The sequence below is a fragment of the Synchiropus splendidus genome, chromosome 5 (assembly GCF_027744825.2).
Source record: "Synchiropus splendidus isolate RoL2022-P1 chromosome 5, RoL_Sspl_1.0, whole genome shotgun sequence".
In the NCBI taxonomy this organism is placed as follows: Eukaryota; Metazoa; Chordata; class Actinopteri; order Syngnathiformes; family Callionymidae; genus Synchiropus; species Synchiropus splendidus.
Window position 1 is genome coordinate 34135507 of NC_071338.1, and position 16994 is coordinate 34152500.

Here is a 16994-nt window from a genome sequence, read left to right on the forward strand (position 1 = left end):
GAGGGGAGCCGAGCCGAGAGAGTGGAGCGGAGGGAGCAGTGAGAAGCGGAGAGAGTGGAGGGAGCGGAGAGAGAGCAGAGGAGCGGAGCCGAGAGAGCGGAGGGAGCGGAGAGAGAGCAGAGGAGCGGAGCCGAGAGAACGAAGCGCAGGGAGCGGAGTGGAGAGAGAGTGGAGGACCGGAGCCGAGAGAGTGGACGGAGGGAGAGAGAGCAGAGGAGCGGAGAGAGTGGAGCAGAGGCAGCGGAGGAGCGGAGCCGAGAGAGCGGAGAGAGAGAGGAGGGAGCGGAGAGAGAGTGGAGGAGCGGAGAGAGAGCGGAGAGAGAGCGGAGGACCGGAGAGAGAGTGGAGGAGCGGAGGGAGCGAAGCGCAGGCAGCGGAGTGGAGAGAGAGTGGAGGACCGGAGCCGAGAGAGCGGACGGAGGGAGAGAGAGCAGAGGAGCGGAGAGAGCGAAGTGCAGGGAGCGGAGCGGAGCCGAGAGAGTGGAGCGGAGGGAGCAGCAGGAGTGGAGTGAGTGGAGGGGCGGCGCCTTAGCAGTGGCCGGCACCTTGGCGTGTCTCGGCCCGGCGCGCAGCAAGAGTCGAGGGGCCAGCGTGTTCCCACAGAGAACAGAAGTGGGTCAGAACCAACTTTTCCAGTTGTCAGACCGTGCCGTCACCAGTGGCTCAGTCGTGTCACACAGGAAGTGGAGGAGCTGCTCTCTGGCCTTCACACGTCCACGTCCATCACCCTTTCCCCAGTCACTCACCCTTCACCAGACCATTCAATGGAGGGCATGTCTGAACCCAGTTACAATGAACTGCTTTCACCCTCTGAGCCTTGTGAGGACAGGCCAAAGTGTCCTCACAAGAAGGAGGCTAGTCAAGATTTGGTCCTCACAAGTTTGCCCTCATTCTGTCTTCTGAGGCAAGTCCACTGTGACAGTCACAGCATGTTAGCGCTCACTCTCTCTCACACACACACTTTGTCTCACACACTCTCACACACACGCCTCTCTTCTGAGGACCACACCCGCTCCGTCTCTCTCTCCTCTGAGGACCACAGGGCTCTGGCCCTGGACGAGTTGTGTGCGGCTCCTGTGTCTCTGCTGCTGCAGGGGATTAGACAGATAAAGCCAACACAGATGAATAATCTGTGACACCATCAGGCTGCGGGGACCTCTGGCCCCGCTCCGAGCCTCCAGTCGGGAGGAGGAGGAGGAGCGCGGGCGGCTCGGACCTCACTTCCTCCTGACTGGGCTGGGGTCCTGGGCTGGGGTCCTGGGGGACCCGGGGCTGTGAGGAGGAGCCTTCTGTCCCAAATGTTAATCCTGCCGCGGATCTGCTGAAGATCCTGCTGCAGCGTAATTGAACAAACTGGGAAAATGACTTGATGAGAGATTAGACGCTCGCCGAGTGCGTGCGTGTGTGTGTGCGTGCGCGCGTGTCCTCACAAGCGGCCGAGCGGCGGTGTGACTCCTGGCTGAGTGACCCTCCAACCTCACGTCTCTCTCTCTGCTGAGGACCACACTTCCTCCGTCTCTCTCTCTTCTGAGGACCACACTTCCTCCGTCTCTCTCTCTTCTGAGGACCACACTTCCTCCGTCTCTCTCTCTCTCTTCTGAGGACCACACTTCCTCCGTCTCTCTCTCTCTTCTGAGGACCACACTTCCTCCGTCTCTCTCTCTCTCTTCTGAGGACCACACTTCCTCCGTCTCTCTCTCTCTCTTCTGAGGACCACACTCCCTCCGTCTCTCTCTCTCTCTTCTGAGGACCACACTTCCTCCGTCTCTCTCTCTCTCTTCTGAGGACCACACTTCCTCCGTCTCTCTCTCTCTCTTCTGAGGACCACACTCCCTCCGTCTCTCTCTCTCTCTTCTGAGGACCACACTTCCTCCGTCTCTCTCTCTCTCTTCTGAGGACCACACTTCCTCCGTCTCTCTCTCTCTCTTCTGAGGACCACACTTCCTCCGTCTCTCTCTCTCTCTCTTCTGAGGACCACACTTCCTCCGTCTCTCTCTCTTCTGAGGACCACACTTCCTCCGTCTCTCTCTCTCTTCTGAGGACCACACTTCCTCCGTCTCTCTCTCTCTTCTGAGGACCACACTTCCTCCGTCTCTCTCTCTCTTCTGAGGACCACACTTCCTCCGTCTCTCTCTCTCTTCTGAGGACCACACTTCCTCCGTCTCTCTCTCTCTTCTGAGGACCACACTTCCTCCGTCTCTCTCTCTCTCTTCTGAGGACCACACTCCCTCCGTCTCTCTCTCTCTCTTCTGAGGACCACACTTCCTCCGTCTCTCTCTCTCTCTTCTGAGGACCACACTTCCTCCGTCTCTCTCTCTCTTCTGAGGACCACACTTCCTCCGTCTCTCTCTCTCTTCTGAGGACCACACTTCCTCCGTCTCTCTCTCTTCTGAGGACCACACTTCCTCCGTCTCTCTCTCTCTCTTCTGAGGACCACACTTCCTCCGTCTCTCTCTCTCTCTTCTGAGGACCACACTTCCTCCGTCTCTCTCTCTCTCTTCTGAGGACCACACTTCCTCCGTCTCTCTCTCTCTTCTGAGGACCACACTTCCTCCGTCTCTCTCTCTCTCTTCTGAGGACCACACTTCCTCCGTCTCTCTCTCTCTTCTGAGGACCACACTTCCTCCGTCTCTCTCTCTCTTCTGAGGACCACACTTCCTCCGTCTCTCTCTCTCTTCTGAGGACCACACTTCCTCCGTCTCTCTCTCTTCTGAGGACCACACTTCCTCCGTCTCTCTCTCTCTTCTGAGGACCACACTTCCTCCGTCTCTCTCTCTCTTCTGAGGACCACACTTCCTCCGTCTCTCTCTCTCTTCTGAGGACCACACTTCCTCCGTCTCTCTCTCTCTTCTGAGGACCACACTTCCTCCGTCTCTCTCTCTCTTCTGAGGACCACACTTCCTCTGTCTCTCTCTCTCTTCTGAGGACCACACTTCCTCCGTCTCTCTCTCTCTTCTGAGGACCACACTTCCTCCGTCTCTCTCTCTCTCTTCTGAGGACCACACTTCCTCCGTCTCTCTCTCTCTCTTCTGAGGACCACACTTCCTCCGTCTCTCTCTCTCTTCTGAGGACCACACTTCCTCCGTCTCTCTCTCTCTTCTGAGGACCACACTTCCTCCGTCTCTCTCTCTCTTCTGAGGACCACACTTCCTCCGTCTCTCTCTCTCTTCTGAGGACCACACTTCCTCCGTCTCTCTCTCTCTCTTCTGAGGACCACACTCCCTCCGTCTCTCTCTCTCTCTTCTGAGGACCACACTTCCTCCGTCTCTCTCTCTCTTCTGAGGACCACACTTCCTCCGTCTCTCTCTCTCTCTTCTGAGGACCACACTTCCTCCGTCTCTCTCTCTCTCTTCTGAGGACCACACTTCCTCCGTCTCTCTCTCTCTCTTCTGAGGACCACACTTCCTCCGTCTCTCTCTCTCTTCTGAGGACCACACTTCCTCCGTCTCTCTCTCTCTCTTCTGAGGACCACACTTCCTCCGTCTCTCTCTCTCTCTTCTGAGGACCACACTTCCTCCGTCTCTCTCTCTCTCTTCTGAGGACCACACTTCCTCCGTCTCTCTCTCTCTTCTGAGGACCACACTTCCTCCGTCTCTCTCTCTCTTCTGAGGACCACACTTCCTCCGTCTCTCTCTCTCTTCTGAGGACCACACTTCCTCCGTCTCTCTCTCTCTCTTCTGAGGACCACACTCCCTCCGTCTCTCTCTCTCTCTTCTGAGGACCACACTTCCTCCGTCTCTCTCTCTCTTCTGAGGACCACACTTCCTCCGTCTCTCTCTCTCTCTTCTGAGGACCACACTTCCTCCGTCTCTCTCTCTCTCTTCTGAGGACCACACTTCCTCCGTCTCTCTCTCTCTCTTCTGAGGACCACACTTCCTCCGTCTCTCTCTCTCTTCTGAGGACCACACTTCCTCCGTCTCTCTCTCTCTCTTCTGAGGACCACACTTCCTCCGTCTCTCTCTCTCTCTTCTGAGGACCACACTTCCTCCGTCTCTCTCTCTCTCTTCTGAGGACCACACTTCCTCCGTCTCTCTCTCTCTTCTGAGGACCACACTTCCTCCGTCTCTCTCTCTCTTCTGAGGACCACACTTCCTCCGTCTCTCTCTCTCTTCTGAGGACCACACTTCCTCCGTCTCTCTCTCTCTTCTGAGGACCACACTTCCTCCGTCTCTCTCTCTCTCTTCTGAGGACCACACTCCCTCCGTCTCTCTCTCTCTCTTCTGAGGACCACACTTCCTCCGTCTCTCTCTCTCTTCTGAGGACCACACTTCCTCCGTCTCTCTCTCTCTCTTCTGAGGACCACACTTCCTCCGTCTCTCTCTCTCTCTTCTGAGGACCACACTTCCTCCGTCTCTCTCTCTCTCTTCTGAGGACCACACTTCCTCCGTCTCTCTCTCTCTTCTGAGGACCACACTTCCTCCGTCTCTCTCTCTCTCTTCTGAGGACCACACTTCCTCCGTCTCTCTCTCTCTCTTCTGAGGACCACACTTCCTCCGTCTCTCTCTCTCTCTTCTGAGGACCACACTTCCTCCGTCTCTCTCTCTCTTCTGAGGACCACACTTCCTCCGTCTCTCTCTCTCTTCTGAGGACCACACTTCCTCCGTCTCTCTCTCTCTTCTGAGGACCACACTTCCTCCGTCTCTCTCTCTCTTCTGAGGACCACACTTCCTCCGTCTCTCTCTCTCTCTTCTGAGGACCACACTCCCTCCGTCTCTCTCTCTCTCTTCTGAGGACCACACTTCCTCCGTCTCTCTCTCTCTTCTGAGGACCACACTTCCTCCGTCTCTCTCTCTCTCTTCTGAGGACCACACTTCCTCCGTCTCTCTCTCTCTCTTCTGAGGACCACACTTCCTCCGTCTCTCTCTCTCTCTTCTGAGGACCACACTTCCTCCGTCTCTCTCTCTCTTCTGAGGACCACACTTCCTCCGTCTCTCTCTCTCTCTTCTGAGGACCACACTTCCTCCGTCTCTCTCTCTTCTGAGGACCACACTTCCTCCGTCTCTCTCTCTCTTCTGAGGACCACACTTCCTCCGTCTCTCTCTCTCTTCTGAGGACCACACCTGCTCACGAGCGGCCCAGCGGCGGCGTGACTCCTGGCTGAGTGACCCTCCAACCTCACGCGGGTCAGCTGGAGGTCACCTGCTGACTCTGGTTTCCTCCCGCAGCCCTGGTGACCCCGGCTGGCTGGGACGGCCTTTAATAAAGGAGGAGGCCTCTCGGAGGATCATTAAAATGTTAATATTGATATTTCATTATTTGAAGTGACTCCATCTTAATGTCACTCCATCTGTTGTCTCCACGGAGACGGGGGCGTGGGGTGGTGCGGGGGGGCGGGAGGGTGGCCTCCAGCCTCTCCGTGGCGCCACAGTTTCCTCGTTGCCTCTTTGGCTCTAATGAAGTGTTAAATATGAGACACCCCCCTCACCCCAGCCCTCCCCCCCCTCGGCCCCAGCTCTCATCTCCACTTCAGCAGTGGGAAGATTTTCCAGCGTTAATCTGTCGGTGCTGCTGATGGTGTCTAATGTGGCCAATTAAGAGGAGCCGGCGCCGAGGTTTGGTAATTAGCTGCTGTTCACACTGATTAGAGGCTACCGCAACCCAGACCCGCTCCCAGCTCCCGGGGGGGGGAGGGGGGGGGGCGTGATGAAGACAGGAGCCGCAGCAGAGGAAACAAGCCGGTGCTCGGACACGGCTCCGTTTCCCGTCCCTCTCACGCAGCCGCCGCTTCTGCGTCTGTGTGTGTGTGGTGCACTTCTGTCTCCGGCCGGTCCTCACTGTGTCAGGCCTCAGTTTGACAGCTGGGTCAGTATCAGTGGCTGTTAGTTTGGCTCAGAGTCCAGGTTCAGTTCAGCCAGGTGTTTGAGATGCTGAGGTTGAGGGTTCGAGGCTGGGGGAAGGGTGACGGCCAGGAGAGGTCCTCACTAAGATAGGAAGACGTGGGGTGTGTGTGCGTGTGCATGCGCTCGTGGCTTCAAGCTCCTGCAAATGAGCTGCTTCTCTGGGTGGATTTGTTTCCATCTCGTCGCGCATCTCTGTGTAATTGGGTCAGCTGGTGTGTGTGTGAGTGTGTGTGTGCTGGGCCGCGGTGTGTGTCACTTCAGCTCGGCCAAAGTCATCACGGGAGCTCTGTGTTCATTTGGGTCGGCGTCTGGCCGTGTGCTGCAAACACTGAAGTGTGCGCACACACACACACACTCTCTGCCCTGAGCCTCACTCGGGGCCCCTGCGTCTCCCAGCGTGCAACAATTGTGCTCAGTCAAACACGGAGGAAGCACGGAAGAGTGTGTGGATGCGGAGCGCACACACACACACACACACACACACAGACTGGGACCCTGCTGCAGGAGCTTGGAGCTGCTCTGAGCGCAGGTGTCGTGGTCCAGCTGCTGGAAGGTCCCTGTGAAGAGCCTCCTCTGGTTCCCTGCCCTCAGGTGCAGAGCAGTGCGCAGGCTCAGTCGCCTTCCTCTCTCACCCATGACAACCAGGGCCCTGAGACAGACTCAGGAGGAGCGACATGGTTCGGCCGGTCCCCACAAGGCAAAGCCTCAGTCTGCTGCAGGCTCCTGGTTCAGGTGAGGTTCAGGGGGAGAGGCTGAGGGCCAGGAGAGGTCCCCACAAGGGTGGAGAGACTCACCTGTGTGTGTGTCTCGGCTGTGAAGGTGCAGTCCAGACTGGTTTGGCAAACAAGCGGCTGCAGGGCGGCGAGGGAATCCACCTGTTTGTTTGCGTGTCTGATGGAGGGGCTCTCTCTCTCTCTCACACACACAGACGCCGCCGCGCACCGCGGTGAGCAGGAGCCTCCCACTGAGCCGGGCCTCAGACTTGACCTCTGACCTCCGGCCTGCTGCATGAGTGACAGGAAGTCGAGCGTCAACATGACGGCCACGTCATCAGGGCCCCTCCCCTCCCCTCCATCATCAGCACTAAATTCTCATTGATGTTTCTTTTCTTCTGCCGTATCGATCGCTTCAGCAGAGCGGGGGAGGGGCGGGGCGTTATCTGTTAATTAATTTGTCCTGAAGCCGGCCACCTATTAATCAGACAGATAAGAGACATTGGACGGCTGAGTGGCCCCGACAGTGGGGGTGTTCTACACATGCAAACAGGCCGACAGCAGCTGGATCCCACTGGAGTGTCAGGTGCGCCCTCTTGCTCCAGCTCGCACACTTGTCTTGCCGTCTCAGTGAGGGCCTCTCCTGGCCCTGGCCCTTCCCCCAGCCTCTGCCTCGGAGCCTCAGCATGGACGCTGAACTGGGCCTGGGCTCTGGACCCGCTGAAGTGTCCTGACTGGCCTCCTCGGCGTGTTGTGTGTGCTCATTTTAATAACGTTGGCCTCCACAGACGCTGAAGACGCGGCACATCTGTCCTCCCCCCCCCTCTACACACACACACACACACCTCTAATCCCTTCTGATGGTTTCATTAAGTGGAGGAAGCTGCTGCCAGGTGGCAGCGAGGCTGTTGCCCTCACTGTGTGGTGTGGTGTGGTGCGTGGAGCAGAGCAACGGCCTGGACCTGAGCACAGAGACGCTCCTCTGCCTGGCAGATGTCGGCAGAAGGTGTGAGTGGGCAGGTGGTCTGTGACGCGGAGGCTCCGCCCTCCCCGCGGCTGGTCTGGGTCTCAGCTCTGGACGTTGAAGCCCCTCCCCTCCCTGTGCGCAGGCTTCTCCACGCTGTCCCTGGCCGACCAGATGAGCCTCCTGCAGAGCGCCTGGATGGAGATCCTCATCCTGCGTGTGGTCTACCGCTCCCTCTCCTTCGAAGACAAGGTAGGTGCTCCTCACCCGCCGGCACACCAAGCTCCCGCTGGCTCCGACCTGCCCGCCCTCTCCACAGCTGGTCTACGCCGAGGACTACGTCATGGACGAGGACCAGTCCAAGCTGGCCGGACTTCTGGACCTGAACAACGCCATCCTGCAGCTGGTCAAGAAGTACAGGAGCATGAAGCTGGAGAAGGAGGAGTTTGTCACCCTGAAGGCCATCGCCCTGGCCAACTCAGGTGAGACGCCCCTCCCCCTCTGCTCAACTTTGACCGCTCTGTAGTGACCGGTGGTCAATACAGCGGGGTGTGGCCTGCGAGGCCGGCGAGGAGCCGCGGCCCGGACCAACGCTAGCATTAGCATTTTGAAGGTTACTGACACTAATGAATTCAGCGGACGCTAATGCTGTGAATTAATGAAGCCCAGCCTCCAGAAGCGCGAGCAGACGTGCGGCACATGGCAAGTGTGCGTCATGTGATCACAGGTCCGCAGCGCCAGCAACAGGCTTCGTCACTCTCCATGTAGTGGATCACTGTGTGAAGGTTCTGAATCCTCCGCTGCTCACAACACCTGCTGGTGACCGGTCCGAGTGTGAGAGAGTGAGTCTGGGTGTGTGTGAGAGAGAGAGTGAGTCTGGGTGTGTGTGAGAGAGAGAGTGAGTCTGGGTGTGTGAGAGAGAGAGAGAGTGAGTCTGGGTGTGTGAGAGAGAGTGAGTCTGGGTGTGTGAGAGAGAGAGTGAGTCTGGGTGTGTGAGAGAGTGTGTGTGTGAGTGTGTGTGTGAGTGTGTGTGTGTGTGTGTGTTAGAGAGTGAGTGTGTGTTAGAGAGTGTGTGTGTGTGTTAGAGAGTGAGTGTGTGTGTGAGAGAATGTGTGTGTGTGAGTGTGAGTTGTTTCCTGGTGATGATTATTTAACATGCATGTCATTATTGATCACAGGTATTGATCACAGGTCTGGGGCTAAAGGCCAGATCACATTAGCCCCGCTGCACCCCCTCCTCCCCCCGGGGGACCGATAGCCCAGGGACGTCTCCCCTCTCTCTCACACACACACAGCTAACCTGAAGAGCTTCAGTGAGGCCGCGTGTTCCCACGTGACTCCGCCCGGCGATGATGATGATGATGATGATGATGATGAAGAGGACCTCAGTGACGCCCTCTGCTCTCCCTCCCCAGACTCCATGCACATCGAGGACGTGGAGGCGGTGCAGAAGCTGCAGGACGTGCTGCACGAGGCCCTGCAGGACTACGAGGCCTCGCAGCACCCGGAGGAGCCGCGGCGGGCGGGAAAGCTGCTGATGACGCTGCCGCTGCTGCGCCAGACCTCCACCAAGGCCGTCCAGCACTTCTACAGCATCAAGCAGGACGGCAAGGTGCCCATGCACAAACTCTTCCTGGAGCTGCTGGAGGCCAAGGTGTGAGGCCCTCTGGCCCCGGACCCCCCCGCCGGACTCCCACACGCACACACGCACTCACACACTCCCGACCTCGCTAGAGAAGCTTCTGCCACCACTGACTCTGGAGAAGTTCCTCCGTCCACTTTCTTTCCCGCAGAGTTTTTTAAAAGCGTAAAAGAAGCGGAACATTGGCCCGGCCCAGGAGGAGCAGGAGAATCGGACCGGGCCCAACTCTCACGCCAGAAACGCTTCTGCTCCTTCTGGGCCAGAACTTTCTGCTGTAAATATCCTGCTGGTGTCAACCCAACCTTTTTTCAGCTGAAGACTGAGTCCCAACCTGTTGTCTCAGACGACGACACTTTAGCACAAAGAAGAAACACTTGAATCGGACCCCGCTTTATTTATTGACTGATTTATTTATTGATCTATCTATATCATAACTGGTGCAATAACTTCCTGCTGGTTCCGTCGTGCAATACAGCGGCTGCTCGCCGACGCCAGCCCACCCGACCTTCCGCTCCCTGCCGGAACCTCCCGTCTGCTCCAGGTGCAACCCATGCGGCGGCGGCGGCGGCGGCGGCCGTGTTGGAGAACAGGCCCCTGGAGTGCGAGTCAGGGAGTGGGAGGCCGAGTCAGCTGGACTGACGCGGCGTGGAGGCGAAGCCCACGTCTCTGTCAATGCCGCAGGTTCTACGTGTGACATAGCTCCCCCTAGTGTCCCACCCCGGTTGTTTCTGTCTGCGTCCTGCAGGGGGCGCTGTGGCCACGGTGTGTGGAGCACCTGCAGTCAGCCCCTGAGCTGAGGGTGACCTGCTCCCGCCCATAGTCTCAGCGATTTAGCATCTGAGCGGAGAACGCCAGGCGCCTGACTCACGGCCTGGTGGCGGCTCACGCTGGCGCCGGGCCTTTTCTAATCACACTGCTGTAAATAAAAACCTTTCACAAGCTGTACAAACTCTTTAGAATATTTCTATGATTTTATATTTTTCGACAAAGAATTATGGGCGGTGAAAGGGGCACGGCGTTGGAGCGGGCGCTCCACCTGCCGGGCGCCGCCGCGGCCCCCGCCCCGCGCGCCGCTCCGCTGCAGCCCCCGTCAGGTGCTTGGTCTTGGTGTGTCACCAGGTGGCGCTGCTCGGCTTGGTCCCATCCCGCCAGCGTCCCACCTGCTTCCCGCTCACGAGCAATATTTTCTGCTGGCACTTTAGTTCTCCTGGACCTGAGCCGGCGGCGGTGGCGGCGGCGGCGGCGGCGGCTGGTGACCTTCCTTCCAACATGTCTGTGGTGTAGATGTGCTTGACACCTGAAAAGAGCCGTATAATTTAGTGGCGTGTGTCGAACCCCTGTGCTCATCCGTGCTAATGTCTTGATTTGACTGTAAATACTGTCCGATGCAAAAGAGACTATGATTCTGTAAGTCAACTCTTCACGCGTGTTACTCCAGACTATGCCTTTCAGGATGATGACAGTAGAGCAATATCCATTAAAAGCAGGCTTCCAGTTTTCACCTCGACTCCTTCCTCTCTGCACCCCTGCCCCTCCTCCTCAGAGTCCTGTGAGGTCCAGCTGAACCTTGGACTCCATGCTCAGAGCAGGACAGGATCTGAGGAGCAGGGGCTCCAGAGGTCTCTCCTGAAGAGCGGGCGACGAAGAGAGCGCAGCCGGTGGAGACGACTGTGACCTGAGGCTTTATTGGTGGAGTCAGAGATGAAGACACGTCCCTCTGACAGCAGACAGGACAAGGACAGGTGGTTGAGAGCAGAGAAGGTGATGGACCAAGAGTGTTGGAGATGGAGGAGAGGAAGAGCAGCGTGGGCTTCATGGGGCCAGAGACCTTCCTGTCACCCACTTGCTGTTGGGAAGGAGTGAGTCCAGACTGGACCTTCTCTGCTCAGCCTGCAGGCCGTGCGAGCTCCCAGTGCCAACTCCAGCACAGTTGCCGTGACACGTGTGTGTTAGCAGACACAGTCAGAGCTGCTGATGGTCCAGTTCCACCTCAGCGCGTGTGTGTGTGTGTCCATGTTCCAGCCTTCAGACGCGCTGCAGGCTTCACAGGTGTGTTCGTGTTAGCCAGTCGCTGTGTGGAGGAGCTGATCCGCTCTGACACACACACTCGGGTCTCTCTGTCCTTGTGAGGTCCTCTCCTGGCCATCACCCTTTCCCCAGCCTCGAACCCTCACACGAAACACACGGCTCACCTGAACCAGGACTGGGGACCCGACTGGAGCCCAGTTACAGTTTGTTTGAAGCCCTTAACCTTGTGGGGTCCTCTCCCCTCCATGGGTCCTCACTAGGATAGATATGCTTGAACACACGCTCACTGACTCACACACAGACCGGGCCCAGGGCGCCAGCAGCAGAGGGGCTGCAGGGTCCTGGACTCGGGTCGTGTCTTATCGGATTATGATAACAACGTGGAGAGGAGGGTGGCCGGGAGGGAGGTGGGGGGGGAGTGTGTGGAGTCAGGTGAGGGCGGGGGGGAGGAGGGAGGCCCGCTCTCTGACGGCAGCCTGTGGGAATCAGACCCGATCTGCTCCTGGTGCTGGCTCTGCTCACCTCTCTGGACCTGCCATCATCAGCTGTGACACATTTCTCCCGGGTTCCCACCCGCGTCCGCGTCGAGGTTCCTCCAATCCAATCAGTCTTGGGCTCATCCGTCTGCGGCGCCCGAGTCGGAGCTGCAGAACCACATTAGTGGACCTCCTGAGCAAATCGTGCAGCTCAGGAGTTTCATCATGGCGGATTACGGGTGCCCCGACGTCGGCGCTGGAGCTCCGGGGATCAGGACCTGATCTTCCTCACCGTCCACAGAGATCGCCGTGAGGCTGAGAAGGACAGGTCAAGGTCACGGGTCAGCGCCGCAGCCCTCAGACGCAGGTGGAGCAGCTCCTGGAGGCGCCGGCTGCAGGGTGGAGTCTGGACCATGAGCCTCCAGCGATGACATCACCTGACGTCCCCTCCGCTCACACTTGAGGACGGTTCCTCGCCTGCGTCCTCACAGCACCGCGACTCGCCAACTGAGCCGGATCCTTCCTCTCCTCTCTCTGTCCTCACCCCCCACCCCCTCCACCTCCCTCTCCCCAGACCAATCTTCTCTTCTTAAATAAAGTGTCAGAGTCGGAGCTGAAATATGGGCCCCACACGGGGCGAGAGCGGCCGCGGCCCTCGGCCCGAATAAAACACAGATAATGTGCTGTGAGAGGTCATTGTATCTTTTAGCACGGAGAAGAGTAGAACGAATGTCTGGCCCCTGCCCCTCCCCCGCCCGCCGTCTTTGAGAGCGGAGTGGGACGGGGGGAGACTCAGAAGCTCTCTGGAGCTGCAGCACCTGCCACGGAGCCCCCTGCTATCATCCGAGGGCAGCTGACTGGCGCCAAGTCGCCCAGCCAGACTGGACCTGCGAGGGCGGGCGAGTCAGAAGGACTGGCGGGACCAAGCTCCTCACAGCTCCTCAACGCGGCCTCCTCCTGAGCGCCGGTCCTCTGAGAGGTCCAGAAGGGAACGTGACTCCTCCATGACTCACAGTTGGAGGAGTGGCCTCAGCTCAGCGCCGGGGTCACAGAGGAGGCCACTTCTGTCTTGGGGCCAACACCGCCGCCCTCTCCTTGTGGGGACCTGTCCCCCTGAGCCCCACCTGGACCAGACCTGAGCCACGCTCCCCAGGAGGCCTCAACAGGCCCGTCCTGACCTGCAGGGGGCGTGGTGAGCAGCGATCTGTTGCCGGGCCGGGGGCGGGGGGGCGATGATATCCGTTCATCTGCTGAGTGATAAACGAGTGTTTTTCTTCCCCTTTATCAGACATTGATCCGCCGCTCACTGCAGGTAACATCTGATCAGCCGAAGATCACATCACAGCTGCTGATCAATACCTGTGATTGGCCTGAGGCTGTGTCTGGAATTCTGATCAGCTGATCGATGGTGCGGCTGCTGATCACATGCATTGATCCAGTGGGAATGTTCCGCAACATTACGACCACCTGTCTCTGTGGAGGCTGAACAGGAGGAGAGGTGCCGCGGCAGGGCTCCGGTGAGTCTACTGAGGCGCAGGAGTGAGACACGGAGAGTGAGGCGCATCATCACGCCAACTATAGCCAAGTGCTTTCACAGGAACTTTAATCCCATTTCCACGCAGAGGAGCAGGCTGCAGCCCGGCTCACACTCACTCACTCACTCACTCACACAAATGTCCCCACAAGTGAGGACACACTCAGCGTAGTCAGACCCACGTGAAGGTTGTGGAGCCCGAAGTCTGACAGAGGCGCTCCTCGTGGTGCAGTTGAGCCCGGTGGCAGAGCAGAGTTCGTCCTCTGGCGTCGGACTCAGGACCCGCTGCCGGCGTCGCCGCGCTCCTGATGCTGAGACGCGGAGAGGCGCGGCGGTGTTGGCCCCAAGACAGAAGTGGCCTCCTCTGTGACCCCGGCGCTGAGCTGAGGCCACTCCTCCAACTGTGAGTCATGGAGGAGTCACGTTCCCTTCTGGACCGGACCCTGGGCTGAGAGGCCGCTCCAGAGCCGCGGTCTCACCCGACAGCTGCGGCAGCAGGACGAAGAGCCGGGTCTCTTCAGGGGTCTGGCGGTCGCAGCGGACCCGGCGCTGTGTTTCTGGGTTTGGAGCAGGTGGGCTCGGGCCTGATCCCGCCCCCCTCTGAAGTGAGTTTTTCCCGGGAAGCGTGAAGTGGCTGCTCCACTCAAACCTGCGGATGAAAGCGGCTTTGAAGGCGCTTCTGTTTGTTGGCTGGAGCGTTGGGGTCCAGACTGGAGCGGGCCCGATAACAGGCGCACGCTCGGCTCCCGCGTGTCCTCTTAAGCCGCCAACACTCTTCGTCTCTTTCACTGGCGGAGAGTTTTCCCGTGCTTTGGTTGGGTTCTGCGCTCCAGACGGGCCGCGGGCCTCGGGCCGGAGCCCTGAGCTCCGGAGCGTCCGACGGAGGAGGGACGTGGTCATGTGACCGTGTGTGGAGGTCACATGATGCAGATGCCCATCATGTGACCTCCACACACGCTGCCGCCGTGGTCACTGACCCCGAGGTCGCTGCCGAAGGTGGGAGTGGAGTTGTCGCCATGCTGTATGAGTCCTGCAGGACAGTGTTGAGGAACGAAGAGGTGCTGCAGCAGGTCATGGTGGGCGGAGCAGGCCGCTGGTGCCGATGAAGGTGGAGGTCTGGAGGTCCGGGGAACGCTGGCTGGGTCGGTCCGACTTGAAAGCGCTGAAATGAGAATGAAGGCGAAGGGCACTAGAGTGAGAGAAGGAGGTGTGGAGCGTCAGAAGAAAGGAGCGTGCGCCGCGCGCGCGTGTCGGGAGCCGACCCGGGTCTTTCATCAGGAGCCAGCTGGTTAACAGGCTCATGCATCAACATTTCAAACACTATTATGTACAAACTGCTCCCTGGCACCTCGCCGTGCGCGCCCCTCCGTCCTGCTGACACACGCGCGCGCACGCAGGCGCACACTCTGCTCTACTTAAAGTATCAGCTTGGCAGTAATGAATTGCTATAATCAAATCTCATTTCTGAAATGTACCTGTGGGAGACGGGGGGAGACGGGGAGGGGGGGCGTTTGTTCTCATCAACTTGGCTCTGAATGAAGAGAATTCAATAGCAGCTCGGTCCTTGATGACACGGCGGCGCACGCGCCACAGACAGACAGACAGACAGCGGCGTCCAACAGTGGCGCGCGCGCGCTGCTTTGTGCGCCTCATTGATCGGCTTAAGCTGGAGCCGTGATGCGTGGACTTGAGAGGAGTTTAGCATTTCACACGCGCCGCTCTTCACACACTCGCGGGGGACACGCGCACCACGGTTATCACAAAGACACTCGCCGCCTGCCGCCGCCGACTGCAAAGCCTGTTTATTTCTGCGCGCTGCTCTGGGACGGGGGGGGGAGCGGGGGTGAGGGGGGGGGGGCACTGTAGCTGGCGCCACTGACGAGTCTGTTCTGCTCCCCAGGTTTGGAGGAGCAGCACCTCTCACCTCCTGAGAGGAGGAGGACGACCTTTCACCCCTGTGGAGAACATGCACCATCGGCCTCTTTGTCTTCATCACCGTCTTCATCACTGTCATCATCGTGTTCATCACCATCTTCATCGTCTTCATCACCGTCTTCATCATCATCTTCATCGTGTTCATCACTGTCATCACCATCTTCATCATCATCTTCATCGTCTTCATCACCGTCTTCATCACCGTCTTCATCATCGTCTTCATCACTGTCATCATCGTCTTCATCATCTTCATCACTGTCATCACCATCTTCATCGTCTTCATCAACGTCTTCATCACTATTATCATCGTCTTCATCATCTTCATCATCTTCATCACTATCATCATCGTCTTCATCACCGTCTTCATCGTCTTCATCACCGTCTTCATCGTCTTCATCACCGTTTCATCACCGTCTTCATCGTCTTCATCACCGTCTTCATCACTATCATCATCGTCTTCATCACCGTCTTCATCATTGTCTTCATCACTGTCATCACCATCTTCATCGTCTTCATCAACGTCTTCATCACTATCATCATCGTCTTCATCACCGTCTTCATCGTCTTCATCACCGTTTCATCACCGTCTTCATCGTCTTCATCACCGTCTTGATCACTATCATCATCGTCTTCATCACCGTTTCATCACCGTCTTCACCGTCTTCATCATCGTCTTCATCACCGTCTTCATCACCGTCTTCATCATCTTCATCACTATCATCATCGTCTTCATCACCGTCTTCATCACCGTCTTCATCGTCTTCATCACCGTCTTGATCACTATCATCACCGTCTTCATCACCGTCTTCATCATCGTCTTCATCGTCTTCATCACCGTCTTCATCACCGTCATCGTCATCATCACCCTGGCTGGAGCCGGTCCGAGGCCCAGCCTCCATCTTGCTCCGTGACTGGACCGGTGGCTCTTGAGCTCAGCAGAGAGCAGAACCCAGCCGGCACCCGGGTCCCCTCAGGTGGGTGACTAATGAAGAGACGGAGAGGAAGCGAGGAGAGAAGTCAGTGGTCCGTGGAAATCCGACTCTGAGGAGAGATAAGATGAATCCGGCGCCTGAATGGAAAACACAGAGGGATTTGTGTTGCTACAATGAAACACACACACACACACGCGCGCGCGTTAATGAGCGGGGGCGCCGCGCCGCCGCTTTCATGTTCAAACAAACACAGCAAGGTGTTGGTGGGGGAGGAGCAGAGGCGAGTGTCTGCTGCGGCGGCAGCCGCCGCGCTTTGATTGTGTTCAGCAGTCACTCCGCATTACGCCGGACAAGCGCCGCTTCAGATGCCGCCATTAAAAATGGATTGAAAACAGGGGCGTTCCTGCGAGCCAGCCCGCGCCGGGCCTGTCGGGCCCCGCTGGGCTCCGTCACCCGAGCACGGACAGCTTGGCCCGAGCAGAACCAGGACTGGACGAGGATGGGCGCCTCACGTCTCTGGAGCGCCGCTTCTTCATCCTGCAGCCGTCAGCTCCAGCGGGGAAAAGGTCAAGAGCACGGTGCACCGCACCCTCTCTCACGCACCAAGCGTCTCATCGGCGCCGCGAGGATGTGAGCGGGAAACATTAGCATAGCAAATGAAAGGCAGAGGATTTTCTTTTATTTTCAGTGGGCGCCGCGACGCCTTCCTGCCTCCAACCTGCTCAGTGGTGCGGGGACGGGAGCCGAGCCGCACCCTGCTGGAAGAGCTGGCGTGGTCACGTGACCCGGTCAGGTGAGTCAGGTGAGTCCATCCTGAGCATCATCTTCCTCACCATCATCATCATCATCACCATCATCATCACCATCATCATCATCATCATCACCATCATCATCACCATCATCATCATCATCACCATCATCATCACCGTC

The 16994-nt window shown here is 58.0% G+C and overlaps 2 protein-coding genes across 4 annotated transcripts in view; both read left to right on the top strand.

Annotated features, from left to right (window-relative positions):
* esrrga (estrogen-related receptor gamma a) overlaps positions 1-11554 on the top strand; it is a 33431-nt gene extending 21877 nt beyond the window's left edge. For all 3 annotated transcript variants that reach the window (XM_053865581.1, XM_053865579.1, XM_053865580.1), the window contains exons 7-9: positions 7663-7769; positions 7837-7999; positions 8933-11554. In XM_053865581.1, coding sequence (XP_053721556.1) covers positions 7663-7769; positions 7837-7999; positions 8933-9177 — 515 coding nt within the window. In that variant the 3' untranslated portion in view covers positions 9178-11554. The remainder of the gene's footprint in view (positions 1-7662; positions 7770-7836; positions 8000-8932) is intronic.
* Positions 11555-16720: 5166 nt separating this feature from the next.
* The window catches only part of LOC128759361 (uncharacterized), a 21049-nt gene continuing 20775 nt past the window's right edge, over positions 16721-16994 (top strand). The window contains exon 1 of the mRNA XM_053866237.1: positions 16721-16857. Coding sequence (XP_053722212.1) covers positions 16721-16857 — 137 coding nt within the window. The remainder of the gene's footprint in view (positions 16858-16994) is intronic.